We start from the raw sequence: 14,360 nt of genomic DNA on the forward strand, positions 1-14,360 counted from the left end.
TGCATTTACTGCTTCTTGGCCTCTCTGGCAGCCTTGCGGAGAGCTCTTCGGCGAATATCCTCGTGCATCTTCTTGTTGACAGACATTGTGATGGGACCGTTGGCGCCAGGAATGTTCTCAATAAACCACAGCATGAAAGAGTGACTCCACCACGGGGTATAAGTGTAAGGCGCTGTCTGGTAACCGCCAAGACCAACCTTGCCGAGGGTAGCCTTGACAAAGTTACGAGCGTTGGGGACAAGGAGACTAGGACGGCGGATCTTGCTCATGGCAGTGGTGACGAGATGGCTCAGAACGAGGTAGACATCAACCTTGTCATCAGCAAGCTCAGCTGCGAGAGCATTGCTCCACTGCTGAAGGAAAGCTTTGCTACCAGAGTAAGTGGCCAGGAGAGCAGTAGGTGTCCATCCACCGAAAGATCCCATGGTCAGAATAAGACCGTTCTTTCGTGCCTTCATGATAGGAGCGACGGTCTGAGTAACTCGGAGAGTGCCAGTGCAGTTGATGGTGATGATGTTCTGAAGCTCCTCCTTGTCGGTCTCGAGGAAAGGTACAGGAATGCTGTGGCTCTGGCCAACGTTGTTGATGAGGATACCGACATCAAGACCGTAAATAAGTTCGCTCAAGCGCTCGTAATCGGCATCGTTGTTCTTGGAAAAGTCCATGTCGAGGACCTTGACTTGAAGGCCCTTTCCAGGGTACTTCTGTTGAATCTCGGCGGCGAGGCTCTCCAGCTTGGACAGAGTTCGGGAAACGAGGACCAGGTTGAAGCCCTTGGCAGCGAGCTGCAGAGCATACTCCTTGCCGAGGCCATCAGAGGCGCCGGTGATAACAGCCCAAGTGCCAGGCTTTCCGTACTTGCGCAGCTATAATAATCTTAGCCTGGGAAATTTCAATTGACATGCAGAAACACTCACGTTGGTACCTCCGAGCACGAAAGCGCTGAGGACGAGCTGGAGATAGCTCAGAATCTTGGAGCCCAGGAAGAGAGCACCAACACCAGCAAGACCCCATTGCAGAGGCTGCGGTACGTTTTCGAAAAAGTCTGCGATGGCAGTCATGGTTGGGATGCGCAACAAGAAAATGTAAATTGCTGTACAAAAAAGAGGAAGAGAAAAGAATAGAAAAGTGTCAATCACAAGATAATTAAGCAGCTCTTCTGCCCCTCGGCTCCTACTCTTGGCTTAGGCTGGGCAGTCAATTGAATTTTGGGGACCAGTACCTACCTACCTAGGTAGATTTGACTACCCCTGACCTGACGTTGTTGAGTTGGTCCAAGCTTCTTTTGTTCTGGTCACCGATTATAGGCCGTGTCTCCCACCAAAAATCGCATGTCGTACGAAACCGGAGTTATCTTCAACTTTAATCCTTCACTTTAATATTTGCGTCTATTCAGCCTGTAAATAAGAAATCGTTCCTACTCCGTTTCAGCCATATCAATCATCATGGATGCTCTCAAGCCCTTCCTCCCTGAAGCCAAGGGTGTTCTACCCTACTACATGATCATCGTAAGACTCGCCAGACATCCTTCTACAGAATAAAATGCTGACCACTGCAGCTTTCCATCATCTCTATTGGTAATTCGCTGCAGGCGTACACCACTCTGCACTTTTCCCGGCGAGTCTACAACGGCCGTTTCATTCGCAACCCCAAGCTCCCTTCCAAGACCAACAACTTCGAACCCGAGGATCAGACGAACAAATTGATCCCTGCTCAGAATGATCCCAAGGCCGCCGACCAGTTGACTCCTCTCGCGGGCAGACTGTTCGGTACTTGGACACTCATCACCTGTATCGTTCGATGCTACGCCGCCTACAACCTCCACATTGGTCCTGTCTACACTCTGGCTTATTGGACCTACATCGTTGCCTTTAGCCATTTTGCCAGTGAGCTTTTTGTCTTCAAGACCATGACATTTGGTCTGCCCCAGTACTTCCCATTCGCCCTGGCTTCCACTTCCCTGATCTGGATGCCTCTGGTCCGCGACCACTACGTCCAGTACAACTAATTGGCCGGTGTCGCAATACAATCGTACGAGGGGTATGGTTTGAGTTTCGTGGTAGATATTCGCTAGAAAATTTGGGTAACAATGACAAACAAATCATGATGGATATATAATTTAGTAGATTTTTAATAGCCAAGTGGATGGGTAAAGCCTATAGGTTCTTTCGGTAGAGCTCTGCTCCGCAGTTCCTCAAACGGGTTGTGGCCTGCTCAGGTGTGATATCACGCTGTGGCTCAGCCAAGAGCTCGTACCCAACGAGGAACTTCTTGACTGTGGCCGAGCGCAGCAAAGGTGGATAAAAGTGCATGTGGAAATAAGCACTCTCCAACTCCTCAGGGGTTCCATCAAGAGGCGCTTGGTGAAGTCCAGAGCTATAGGGGAAGTTGCACTCAAACAAGTTGTCGTATCTTCGGGTGACTTCTTGAATGGCCTCGGCAAATTGGAGTCGCTCCTCAGGCTTGAAATCGAGAAGGGACCGGATGTGTCGCTTGGGCAAAACGAGGACCTCAAACGGCCACACAGCCCACCAAGGGCATACAATAACGAATGCGTCGTTCTCCCAAACAACTCGTTCTTGCTTCTCCAATTCTAACTTGACGTAATCGCCCAGGAGATGTCGGCCTTCATGTTGCTCTCGGTATTTGGCCATTTGAACAAGTTCCTTGCCTGGCTCCTCGGGCATAGTAGAGGTGGTCCAGACTTGGCAATGAGGATGAGGGTTGGAGCAACCCATTGCAGCGCCCTTGTTCTCAAAGATTTGCATATATCTATACTGTTCCTCTGGGCTAGGAGCAGTGTCTTTGGACATGGAGATGTTAAGCTGGTCAGCTTCAGCCGCACGAGAATTTGACGGTGTCAGATGGTTGGCATAGATGCGTGTCCAATGCTCAATGACAGGAACAATCTCCTCGGCAGTCATATCGGCAAGGGTAACATGATGCTTGGGAGAGAAAGTGAGGACATAGCATACGCCCTTGACACCCTGGGCTTGGAGGAGAAGAGACTCCAAATCGTTGGAGGAGGCCTTGGCGTCGTACTCGGGCTGATCTTGCTTGACAGCGCTGTAGTCGTTCACAAAGGCAAAGGTCTTTTCATATTTCGGGTTGGAGTCACCAGCTGCTCGTGGGTTGCCGGGACATAGGTAACACTGAGGTTGTCAGAGATCAAGTTGTTATGATGTGATGTCATTAGCGTACTTGAGGGTCATATTCAGGAAGTTCTGTCGCAACAGCAGCCTCTTGCTGACCTCTGTGGCATGTTAGTTGGTTCTGATCAAGACTGGTTAAACGTACTGCCAAGGTCTCTTCGTGCGATGAGGGGATACAAGTAGCCAGGAATCCGTGAGGGGATTGTATCTGCGATGAGAGATATCGTCAAGAATTTGATCAGGCATGATGATAGCGGGGTGACAATATGAGAAGATTGAGGGGTAGAATGTCCAGAAACATCAATTTATATGAAACTACAGGACAAGTTCGCGCAGGTGATGATTGAGGCGGCTAGAATAATAAATAGCTGCTAGTTATAACAAGCTGGAGTTCTGAATGGAGCGGATAACGGTGATATTCTCGGCCGTGTTTTCGGGGGAGTCTAGTGGACTATAACAGGTTTGGATTGCTATTATTCAGGGTATGGATTGTTATGAGGCATTCATTGTGACACATGGATAGTAATAAGCTGAGCTCTTCAGAGGTTCTAGTACTTCAGTATGTTATAATTGGAGTTCATCAGTCATTCATACACATTAAATAATTCAAGCTGTTTGATATAAAAAGTCGCTGTTTCCCCAAATTCTTCATCGTCTCAAATCTGAGCTTCCTTCCTCGTGGGGTTCTAGCGTTGGGGATTGTTATCAGTCGTTCATTGGTGGGATAGATGAGTGTTCACGTGATCAGAACAGAGATGTGGAGTCAAATTAATGACGGTTCCCCCATTTGATACCCGCAGCAAGTATCCGTACGCCTCAGTCCAGCTCAGACCAGCCCCAGAATAGCTCAAGCAGGCGCCATAATCAACAACATCGCAACATCCAGGCCCCTCGGCCAATCAACCCAACACCAACTCCATCAATAACGACCGCATTTCTTCGTCTTTCATCAAATATCACGTCGCATCATCTTTCTCAATATTCGCGCGTCACTTTGAGCACTCCTTTTCGCCTTCAACGCGCCCTGCGTGGCCCTGAGTCCGCTGCCACGTCCAGACAGGGGGGTAATTAACGACTCCCCGGCCCGACATCGCAACCGACAATATGGGTGTTATCAGAAAGAAAACAGTCACCAGAGGTGGTGAAGGTGGTGTCAAATACGTTTGCGACGTTTGTTCATCCGATATTACATCCACTGTAAGTGTCTTTGCTGCCGGCTGCTGTCTTGCCAATATTTGGGAACGTCAAGACGCGTTTCGGGGATATCCCGGTTAAACCTGACCTTGTCATGATGGGGTTGCTGATCATGTTGGTGTTTAGGTCCGCATCCGATGTGCCGACGCAGCCTGTAGTGACTTTGACCTTTGCGTTTCATGCTTCGCCAAAGGTGAATCTCGGAATGCTCATAACCCCGCGACGCACGCTTTCCGTGTAATTGAGCAAAACTCATTCCCCATCTTTGCTCGAGAATGGGGAGCCGACGAAGAACTGCTCCTCCTTGAGGGTGCAGAGATCTATGGTCTCGGTTCATGGGCAGACATTGCCGATCATATTGGCGGCTTCCGAGAGAAGGATGAAGTTCGCGACCACTACCTATCGACCTTCGTTGACTCACCTGCCTTTCCATTACCAAAACGATGCAGCCCCCATGACTGCGAATTAGCGAATGAAATCCCTCGAGAAGAATTCCAATCGCGCAAGAAGAGACGAATCGAGGAACGACGAGATGCAGCCAAAAATGCGCCAGCTCTACAACCTAAGACCAAGCCGACGGCCAGTGTACCCAGTTGTCACGAGATCCAGGGATACATGCCTGGTCGCTTAGAGTTCGAGACCGAATATGCGAACGAGGCCGAGGAAGCTGTTCAGCTGATGCAATTTGATCCAGGTGATGGACTCAACCCCAGAACTGGAGAACTTGAACCTGAAATGGAACTCAAGCTTACTGTGATGGACATCTACAACGCCCGTCTAACACAACGTGTGGAGCGTAAAAAGGTCATATTCGAACACAATCTCCTCGATTACAGGGAAAATACGAAATTGGAAAAGAAACGCACAAAGGAAGAGAAGGATTTATTGCAAAAGGCCAAGCCATTCGCCCGAATGATGAACCGGCAGGACTTTGAAGAGCTCAACCAGGGCCTTCTTGATGAGCTGAATCTACGACAAGCCATTACACAACTACAAGAATGGCGCAATGTTCGCATCGGAGACCTTCGAAGTGGAGAAAAGTATGAGAATGAAAAGGCATCGCGAATTCAAAAGGCCATACCCATGGGCTCAATGGATCGCGAACGTCTGGCGTCTGCTCAGCGATCTAAGCAGCCACCTCCACCTGAACCTCCCAGTGGAGCAGCTCTACTCATCGCTCCAGAACTACCTGCTCGACTGTTACCTCCAGCCAACCCAGAAGTAAATGGAGAGAACAAGGCGTTGACAAATGGTCATTCCAACGAACAGCCCAATGGCCAGACAAATGGTCAGGTCAACGGAAATGTCGTCAACGGGGTCAATGGCCATGCTGCAACCAAACAAAGATACACAGCTCAGCCGATATCAGGCGTGCAACCCATCTCAATGACACAAGACACCGCCCCAGATTTGCACCTTTTGACGCCAGAAGAGGCCAAATTGTGCGAGGTCATTAGACTACAGCCCAAACCATACCTTATGATCAAGGAGCAAATACTCAAAGAAGCTCTCAAGACCAACGGCACACTCAAGAAGAAGCAGGCAAAGGAGATTTGTCGATTGGACTCACAAAAAGGAGGGCGCATATTCGATTTCTTTATCAATTCGGGGTGGGTGGGTAAGGCGTGATCTGGATTTTTTACATGTTTAAAATACCCTTTCCAAGATGAATTTGAACTGGCGCTTAGCGTTTGGGGGTTTGTGGCTTGATCCGTTTGCTAGGAGTCTGTGCCAGGTTGTCATAGATATAAGCGAAACAATGCTAGAATACGTTTATCAATCATCGAATTTGTGCGTGTATTTGTGGAAATCGTCAAGGTTATGTGTTGACTGCAGAATTCTGTATGTTGAGCATTGATTCCAACGCTTATCGAGTGTCTATATTGCACTCTCTGATTTTGTTTGGAATCTTGAGTCTGATCGCCCCGTTGGCCGATTACTTCGGTTTTGAGTCGTTGCAGTAGTTCAACTGAGTTTAGATTGCTGTATTAAATCTTCTAGGCCCTAATGATTCCTTACGCGAAAACTCTTATTAGGTAGTGTACAAAGGTATCATTGATCCCCAACTGTCATGCATCCTTGTTAAAAGGCCAACGATGAATCCCATTCCCTTTCCTCACTTCATTCCAGAAATTGTACAACGCCCCGTGAAATGGCACAGTCTAAATGCGTATCGGTAAGATTGCGAGTCGACTACTGGGTCTCTGAGGCATTGGAGTTCGCCTGTGCTTCCTGTGTGGGTTGCTCTGCTATGGCCTGAGGTGCCTGCTCTTGGACGGGCTGTTGAGGTGCTGGCGCAGCGTTGAGTTGTGTAGGATCGGCGAGGGAACCATCCGGCATAGCAATGAAATTGCCGTTTTGGGGCAAACCACCAGAAAGCATGATAGGGTTGTTGTGGTGAGGTAAAGCACCCATCGCGGTAGGGTCGATACCCAGAGGGAAACCATCCATGCCGCCGCCCATCATCATAGGTGCACCACCATTTGGAACAGTGTGATCGGTGAGCAGGGATGCTCCGAGAGAGCCTTCTGGGTGCAGAGGGTACATGAGCGCCTCCATGGTGTTACCATCAAAGACAACCATGTTTTGGATAGGCTGCTGGGTCTGTCCGAGTACATTGATGACATCTTGGGCAAGTTGACCACCGAGGATAGCGGAAACAGGAGAGATTTCACTGACGAGGTTCTGAAGGAAGCTGCGTAGAAACTCAGGGCGAAGTGTTTCACTGGGCAGACCAAGGGCTTTGTGCTTCTGAGTGGCAATCTGCGTGAACATCTTAAGGTCTTCGCGAGTGCTGGGAACACGGCCGTTCTGGAGTTGCATGAATTCCCAGAGAGCACGGAGACAAGACAGAGCAGGGGTTACACTCTTGAGCCGTCGCTTGGACTGGGTGTACTCGGTAGGGAGGACAGCAACGTCGCTGGCAAGGAACCACGTGGAATATAGTTCGCGCTTGGTGACGGACTCAATTGTTTTAGGGCCTTCCTTACGGGTCTGAACGTCAACGATAGAGCGCGTGCGAGTTTCTGTGCCAGTGGCTGTTGGTACGTTTCCAAGATCACGCTGGATGACATAATCATGCTCGATCAAATCGCTGAAGATGAAGCCATAGAGGCTATGGCAGCCAGCAGCATAGAAAGCCTTGTAATTCAGGCGTGTGGCTGTGTTGATGATGTTGAAAGACTCAGGGTCAAGGTCAGTCGCGATGACAATGTCGTAGGCCGCGAAATAGCTTGGGCCCTTGGTCTTGACGCCTTCTTCGTCGACATGAATGTGGACACGAGGGTTAAGCTTCCTCAGGGCGACACTGGCAACCTGAGCTCGGTTTTTACCAATGACGTCCTCGTCATCAGGAAGTAGAAACTGAGCACCTCGGTCGGCTTCGGTAACAGTAGCACTGTCGAGAAGAGTCAAAGAGCCAACACCAGCAAGGACAAGGTTCTTGGCGATCTCGTTGGCGAGAGCTTTGATGGTAATGAGAAGGATGTTTGCGCTTTGGATTTTCGCTTGAGCAGCCATACCCCAAAGGCGAATTTGGCGATCATAGAGAGCAATCTCCTCTGCGACGTGTTAGAGTCTGTACTAGCTGAATATGCGATTCACGGGTGCAAAACTTACCGGCGCTCACAGTAGCAGGAGGCGGTGCTACTGGGAGACTAAATCCCTGGTTTTGGCCATTTGAGAGATTCATTCCGGGCTGCATCATGAAAGATGGATCAGCCATAGGCATTTGCATGCTCAATAGTGAAGGGTCTGCCATGAGAGAAGGGTCGCCCAACATAGCCAAAGCTTCAGGGTTCATCGGGTTGAGAACGTGATTAGAGAGGTGCGGGATGCCGTTGCCATTCATGTTGGCGCTGACATCGATGGGAGGGATTCCCTGTTGCGCTGGGGTATCGGGAAGCTGTTGCACTTCAGGCACAGCTTGAGGCTGGCCCTGGTTTTGATTTGAGGCGTCCATCGGAGCTCAACAAACGTGAAGATGTAGCGAAGATGAGATATGATGAGACAAGGTGAAGCCGAAAAGGTCCCGTATAAGGTTGAGAGGGTGCGGATCGAAATCGCAAAAAGAGATGTTGTGAATAAGAAGGCAAAGACGCGTGACGGGAAAGGCCCAGCCTGCTGGGACTATGTTCAGCTCCTCCCAGACAGAACAGACTGTTTTCGTATTATTTTTATTCACTGTGTATGCAGGTATCCGGGCCGTCGCGGGTAAGAATGTTATGCCAGGTTCTTGATTGCTTGTTTGTCAAGAGGAGGCTGTAGATAATTATATCTCGATTGGATTGAATGTTGGCTTTGAAGGTGAGAGAGTCCGCTGTAGCTCAGTGAGCTAGCATAAAAATGATTGGTTGACAGAAATTGTTGGCGGGATCGGCATCCTTTGCCAGAAGGTCGGAGTGGGCCCTGAACGCGCTGGGGAATTAATTGCCTGCAAGGCACGATGACATAGACTTGAAAGATATGAATGCAATCAAGTTTTATTTACATATACACTCATATCTACCTACTCTCTTTTATTAGCATAATTCTTGTGCCAGTCTTTCCTGTCTGGTTTTCTTATTGTCCCAATTAACAACCACCGTTTCCCGATAAGCGGGAACCAGATTAGATCTGTAGTAGTTAAGCTTCTGTCAGTCACGTGAGATGAATGAACAATTATCAATTTTGTCTTGAGTGTTTGTATAAGAAATCGACACGATAAATGAGTTTTAGTTATACAGATACGAGTGTACGATGTGACGCGGGTCTTAATAACGTACTGCGCATGGTGTAGTACCTATCATCTAAGATCCACCTGATCTGTCGCTTTTCACAGAATGGACACCCTCCACCAAGAACAGTCCAAGACTATTTCATGGATACCTAGTAGATAGTATATATCACATGTAGTTTTACCGTGTCCTAGAAACTTAACAATTGTTGATAAGCTCTTGGTCTCAACTGTTAGAATGATCAGTTTCTTTAGGATTAGAACTAGATTCATCACAGTATGTGAATTACTATACTAATACAAGGCTCCTTTGAAATGGGACAAAGTAACAGAAATAAAACAAAATCAAAGCCATCATCGGACATGATAGGTCTAGCTTTACGGAAAATATAGAGCGAAGTTGTGTCACAATTTCTTCTTCCCTCCCCAGGTAGCACAATGCCAGTCCAACAGGTCGACTGTACCAAAAATAATACTCGTACAATGTGGCACATAGTACGGCATCCTCAAACATTTAGAACCCCATAAACTGCAGGAGGGATAAAGAAAAATTACTTTCGATATAGAATAGACGACAATGCGCAGAATACTGCCTCATTTTGCTCGAATGAAACGAATATGTGGCAGAGTCTAGGCAATTCATCCCTGCGGCTTATTCTACCGCCTTTGTCTGTTCCTCATATGTTGCAAAGGCCAGCCAGCCCAACTCAGCCCAGCCTGTTTTCTCACGACACCCATTTTTTATTACTGACTCATATCAGACCACAACGTTACCTGTTTATGATAATAATGCTTTATTAACCTGTGTTCAAGTTGACAAACGCCTCACCGCTCTGTTATCGTACCGTTTTATCCACCTCGGACGCTATTGATATTCGTCTTTTCTTTCTTTTGGTGAGCCTTGCCCTGTCCCGTCCAATACTTAGACTACCTATGCCCGCCCCGCCAAAGTACGGCGGTTGTCACAATGATGCTCTACTGCAGCCAAGGTCAGGTCAGGCGTACACTGCACACGAGCATACAGTACCAGAAAGGGCAAGGCAGAGAGAGAAAAAGGCGCATTGTCTTTGTAGAGTTCGCAGAAGGGCTTCTGTGACTAGGAGGTGAAACTGTCCTTTCACATACTAACTAACAAAACTCCCCATAGCCAAGCCATTCGCACCGTATTATACCTAATACTTGCTTTATGGTTGAGACCACACCAAGCCCAGGCTGTTCCTGTTCACGTGGTAGCACGATAAAGAAACCGACACCTTTGCTCATTGCACGCACGGTTCATTGTCTGCTGACAGCGTGAACAACATCGAATCAGCACCACCATATCACTCACCATTATCCGCCCGTCGCTACTACGCCGGACCCTTTATCCACCTTGTCAGCTAAATCTACCAAAGACAGGGTCCTTCGTCAATCAAACCCTCGATTCGCTTCGCTCCGCCCAAATCCCCACGTCATAAGTCACAGTCATAGCCATACTTAGTTATAGTCCGCAACGGTCAGCAGTATTGTACCCAGTATTAGTAGAAAGCCCGCAGCCCGCCCAGTCAAGTCCAGTCCCGCAGTTATTCAAAATGTCTGGCCGGTCGGGATCAAACTCCTACCGTCGCCATTCTCGAGAGCCCGCCGACGACTTTCCACCTCTTCCAGTACCCCGACTGCCATCTCTTCGAGCCCTCGCCCACGCGCAACGAGATCGTGATCGAGATAGCCCTTCGCCGAACTCTTACAACCGCCCTCAGTCTCGACATTGGTCAGCGGCTGCTCGCCGCGCCGAGCGCATCCGCAACCTGGAGAATAGACCCCCGGGCGCCGGCTTCGACGATTTTGAACGACCCATGGACAACGGTTGGCCGACTTCTCGACGTACTGACCGCATGAGGAACACCGAGAACAGCAGGCCTGCCAATCTTGAAGACATTGACCGACATCTCGAAGAAGCAAACTCCCACCTGAGAGCCGTCCTTGATCGCCAGCACCCTCCCCCAATGCCGCCCAGCTTCTCCCCTCCGCTCCGGCCTACAGACTTACAAGACTCGAATCGACGGCATAAGCGTCGAAAGTTGGATTCCGACAGACTCGCACCCTTCCGAAGCTTTCGTTATGGGAAATACGGCCAGGTCGAGCAGGGCGATCTCAAGATGGAGATCGTCAGCTGTGATGGCGGCATGTTCTCCAACGAGTCGTCTTATGCCGCCGAGAATATACTCAAGGATGACACTTCGGTGTATTGCACGAAAGGCAATCGATGTAATATTGTCTTGCGTCATCAAGGCGGCACCGTCTTTACTCTTCGGGAACTGGTCATCAAGGCACCTGGGTCAATGAACTATTCACATCCGTAGGTTGCCCCATGCGTTGCCTTGTGATACCGGCACCGTGGCTGACTACCTATGCACAGAGTGAGAGAAGGAATGGTTTTTGTGGCCATGACCCAAGATGAAGTGCTGAACCGGACAGCCCAGTATCAGATCCAATATGCGCCATGCTCGAATGAGCCAAATCATGAAGGAGATTCAAGAGTTTTGCAGTCTATTCCAACCGAAATAATATCAGTTCAACACCACGAGAATGGAACTACAACCACGAGATCTCGGCCGTCATACCCATATCGAAGCAATGCCGACGATTACGAGCCACGAACTCCACAGATGCCTCGAGAATTTGAATCCAATCTCCCAGGCCTTCAAGTAACAACGGAATGCAGCGATGATGAAGATGATGAATACAATAATCCTCGTCTCTACCGACGAGCACCTGATCGCATCGGCTCACTTCCTTTTGAAACACTGGACTCTGATTCTGATGAAGCTGATAATCCATTTAACCCTGAATATCTTGACGACCATCACCCCTCCCACTGGCGTCTTTACAGCAGTGCTGCCAATACTAGCGGTCCAGGCTTCTCCCCTCCTCCACGTCGCCGTGAACGAGAGAGAGGATCGTGGGAAAGAGAGTGGGAGCGAGAACCTGATCGCTCAAACCGATCCCTTTCTCTCACCGCAGCCTGGGAAGCCCACGCTTCTGCCACCCAAGATGCTGTACGAGCTGTCGGCGGCGGCCAGCTCCTCTCGCCACACGCTCGTTTCTACATCGAGAAGAAGAAGAGCAAATGTACTATTCGTTTTGATCCTCCGGTTTCGGGCAGATTCATCCTTCTAAAGATGTGGAGTTCTCACCATGATCCCACAAGCAACATTGACATTCAGTCCGTTATAGCTCGGGGGTTTGCAGGGCCCCGTTATTTTCCATCAGTCGAATTGCGTTGAGATTGCTTGCTCTTGGATGAGTGAAACAGAAAGGATTCTGACTTTATTTTATACATGATTATGGCATTATACCCATTAAGAGTTACTGGTTCACCATTGTGCACCGTGTCCTCGACCTGTTTCAAATTGGCTCACAAGCAGCTACACAAAGGACTTATTTTGCATCTGGTAATATGCGCTCGTGGAACAGAGACATGTACTGCAAGGTGCTCACAGCTGTATGACCATATAAGCACAAAGGCCACGTCAAGTGTACAAATGTTAAGAAGTATTGATACATGAGCATAGCGAATAATCAAAAGACAAAATATGAATGTGTAAATCACCAGTGACTTCATTCGGCGCTCTACGGCCCAAGTTGTCGACCTATACGCTGCAGTTGAAACAAGAAGGTTGGGGCTTCTGCAAGCAAACAAATGACGATGATAGTGGAACCCATCAGAGTGACGAAAAGAAGGTAACAGGAACAGGGCTGGCTGAAGCTGCACAGGATTGTGACAGGAGTTCGTGCAACCTATTCGTAGATAGTTTATTTGTCGAATTCATGCGGTGGCGGCCCAGCGCGAGGGTATCTCATACCATTGGAATTGTGTAGTAAACCTTGGTCAAGCTAAGTTATGAGAGTCCGTGGCATGGTCAAAGGTAGTGGGCCTATCACAGGCAACTATTATCGTGATATGGCCTAAAACGGACGACAGACACTGGAGGAGGGTTTGCTCCAGAAGGCGAGATTGTTGGATATGATAGATTCCGTGCTTAACGGAGGAATGAGTTATGCTAAATTTTAACTATATCTTCTAAACTTTATGGACAGTCAGGGTTGCCATCCTTGGATACATTTTACTTTGTATTGTGATCTTTCAGTCATTCGTCCAGCGTGTCACTGTAACTCTCAACCACTGACCCATAGATCGCATGGACCCGATTGAGGACAACTGATGGGCTGGGGTTTAAAGAGGCATGTGTGACGCCATGATTGATTCTGCTGATCACATCAAACGACCACAGGATCCAGCCATGGCCCGTCCACAGATCGTGGCAACCAAGTTTGCCAACGTGCCCGGTCAAAACTCTGTTCCTGTTCTAGGCCAGGGTAGCTCAAGGGACCAGACACCCAAAATAATGGAAGGGAATGGCCTGGACTCGCCAGAGGGAGTCTGAGTTTGTATTAGGCTGGTGAGCTGAAGAATGTATGTGGACGAAAGAGCTTGAGATGGGATGGATGGCCACTTTGCTTTTTGCCTTTCTGCAGGTTCCCGTGCAAGGGTAGAGGGGAGAACGTTGAAGCCGTCTGTTAGTGCAATGCAAGTGATACCGCATGATTTATTTACTACGTATTATTATGGGTAATATTGAACACTCAGCTAGGGATTCTGAGCGATGCGATATAGCATTGGCATGTAGTATTGGCAATGAAGTGTTTTGTTTCAGGGTGTTGTATTGAGGGAAATTCTCCCGAAAGGGGGACAACTGGTAGATCCTTGCTTTCAGGGTTCAATATTGAATCGAAATACGGATACCAGGCCCAACCATCGCCTTTTGAAGGGTCATTATGACTCTAATATTCGTACGTATGTCCAAAAAAGAGAGACCCAGTACCAGCCTCCAGTTACGTCAAACTCAAACTCAAATCCACATCAATTAAATAGAGGGTTTTTTCATACAGAGAGAGACAGTGGCGTCTTTTTGCATTCCTCAGCAATAGGGCAGGGATCAACACTAGAGCGTTACCAAGCTCGGCTGGCTTGCTCTTCCAGCAGGTGGTAGTGAGACACTAGGGCCAGCTGTTGGATGACACTGAGCATTGTCTCGTCCGGAAAGGGTTTCATGAACAAAGGGAACGTCTTTTTCAGAAATGTAGATATGATCATCTTCAATACATACAGTAACTATAAGTAAGTGCCTATTTCCAGGCATAGCGCAATGCATGGGATCGATATGTACGTAAACTGGTGGCTGACCGTCGACTTACCTGATCAGTACAAGTCCGTTAGCCGCTAAAGAAAAAGAACCCCTCCCCTCCACAGCACATGG

The 14,360-nt window shown here is 48.6% G+C and overlaps 6 protein-coding genes across 6 annotated transcripts; 3 read left to right on the top strand and 3 right to left on the bottom strand.

Moving 5' to 3' along the window:
• Nucleotides 1-5: 5 nt before the first annotated feature.
• Nucleotides 6-1,061, bottom strand: FPOAC1_007982 (uncharacterized protein; the record flags this gene model as incomplete). Its single annotated transcript, XM_044852428.1, has 2 exons — nucleotides 6-866; nucleotides 918-1,061. The coding sequence occupies 2 exons, from the start codon at nucleotides 1,059-1,061 to the stop codon at nucleotides 6-8; spliced, it is 1,005 nt and encodes a 334-aa protein (XP_044705098.1).
• A 384-nt stretch (nucleotides 1,062-1,445) lies between these two features.
• FPOAC1_007983 (uncharacterized protein) lies at nucleotides 1,446-2,008 on the top strand (the record flags this gene model as incomplete). Its single annotated transcript, XM_044852429.1, has 2 exons — nucleotides 1,446-1,508; nucleotides 1,559-2,008. The coding sequence occupies 2 exons, from the start codon at nucleotides 1,446-1,448 to the stop codon at nucleotides 2,006-2,008; spliced, it is 513 nt and encodes a 170-aa protein (XP_044705099.1).
• A 148-nt stretch (nucleotides 2,009-2,156) lies between these two features.
• GAL7 (galactose-1-phosphate uridyl transferase) lies at nucleotides 2,157-3,398 on the bottom strand (the record flags this gene model as incomplete). The annotated part of the gene is made up of 3 exons (XM_044852430.1): nucleotides 2,157-3,152; nucleotides 3,202-3,253; nucleotides 3,298-3,398. The coding sequence occupies 3 exons, from the start codon at nucleotides 3,396-3,398 to the stop codon at nucleotides 2,157-2,159; spliced, it is 1,149 nt and encodes a 382-aa protein (XP_044705100.1).
• Nucleotides 3,399-4,256: 858 nt separating this feature from the next.
• FPOAC1_007985 (uncharacterized protein) lies at nucleotides 4,257-5,975 on the top strand (the record flags this gene model as incomplete). The annotated part of the gene is made up of 2 exons (XM_044852431.1): nucleotides 4,257-4,349; nucleotides 4,473-5,975. The coding sequence occupies 2 exons, from the start codon at nucleotides 4,257-4,259 to the stop codon at nucleotides 5,973-5,975; spliced, it is 1,596 nt and encodes a 531-aa protein (XP_044705101.1).
• Nucleotides 5,976-6,539: 564 nt separating this feature from the next.
• Nucleotides 6,540-8,307, bottom strand: FPOAC1_007986 (uncharacterized protein; the record flags this gene model as incomplete). Its single annotated transcript, XM_044852432.1, has 2 exons — nucleotides 6,540-7,906; nucleotides 7,965-8,307. 2 exons carry the CDS (start codon nucleotides 8,305-8,307, stop codon nucleotides 6,540-6,542), a joined length of 1,710 nt encoding a protein of 569 aa, XP_044705102.1.
• A 2,324-nt stretch (nucleotides 8,308-10,631) lies between these two features.
• Nucleotides 10,632-12,326, top strand: FPOAC1_007987 (uncharacterized protein; the record flags this gene model as incomplete). The annotated part of the gene is made up of 2 exons (XM_044852433.1): nucleotides 10,632-11,398; nucleotides 11,459-12,326. 2 exons carry the CDS (start codon nucleotides 10,632-10,634, stop codon nucleotides 12,324-12,326), a joined length of 1,635 nt encoding a protein of 544 aa, XP_044705103.1.
• Between the last annotated feature and the right edge of the window lie 2,034 nt (nucleotides 12,327-14,360).

This window comes from Fusarium poae, chromosome 3 (assembly GCF_019609905.1).
Source record: "Fusarium poae strain DAOMC 252244 chromosome 3, whole genome shotgun sequence".
In the NCBI taxonomy this organism is placed as follows: Eukaryota; Fungi; Ascomycota; class Sordariomycetes; order Hypocreales; family Nectriaceae; genus Fusarium; species Fusarium poae.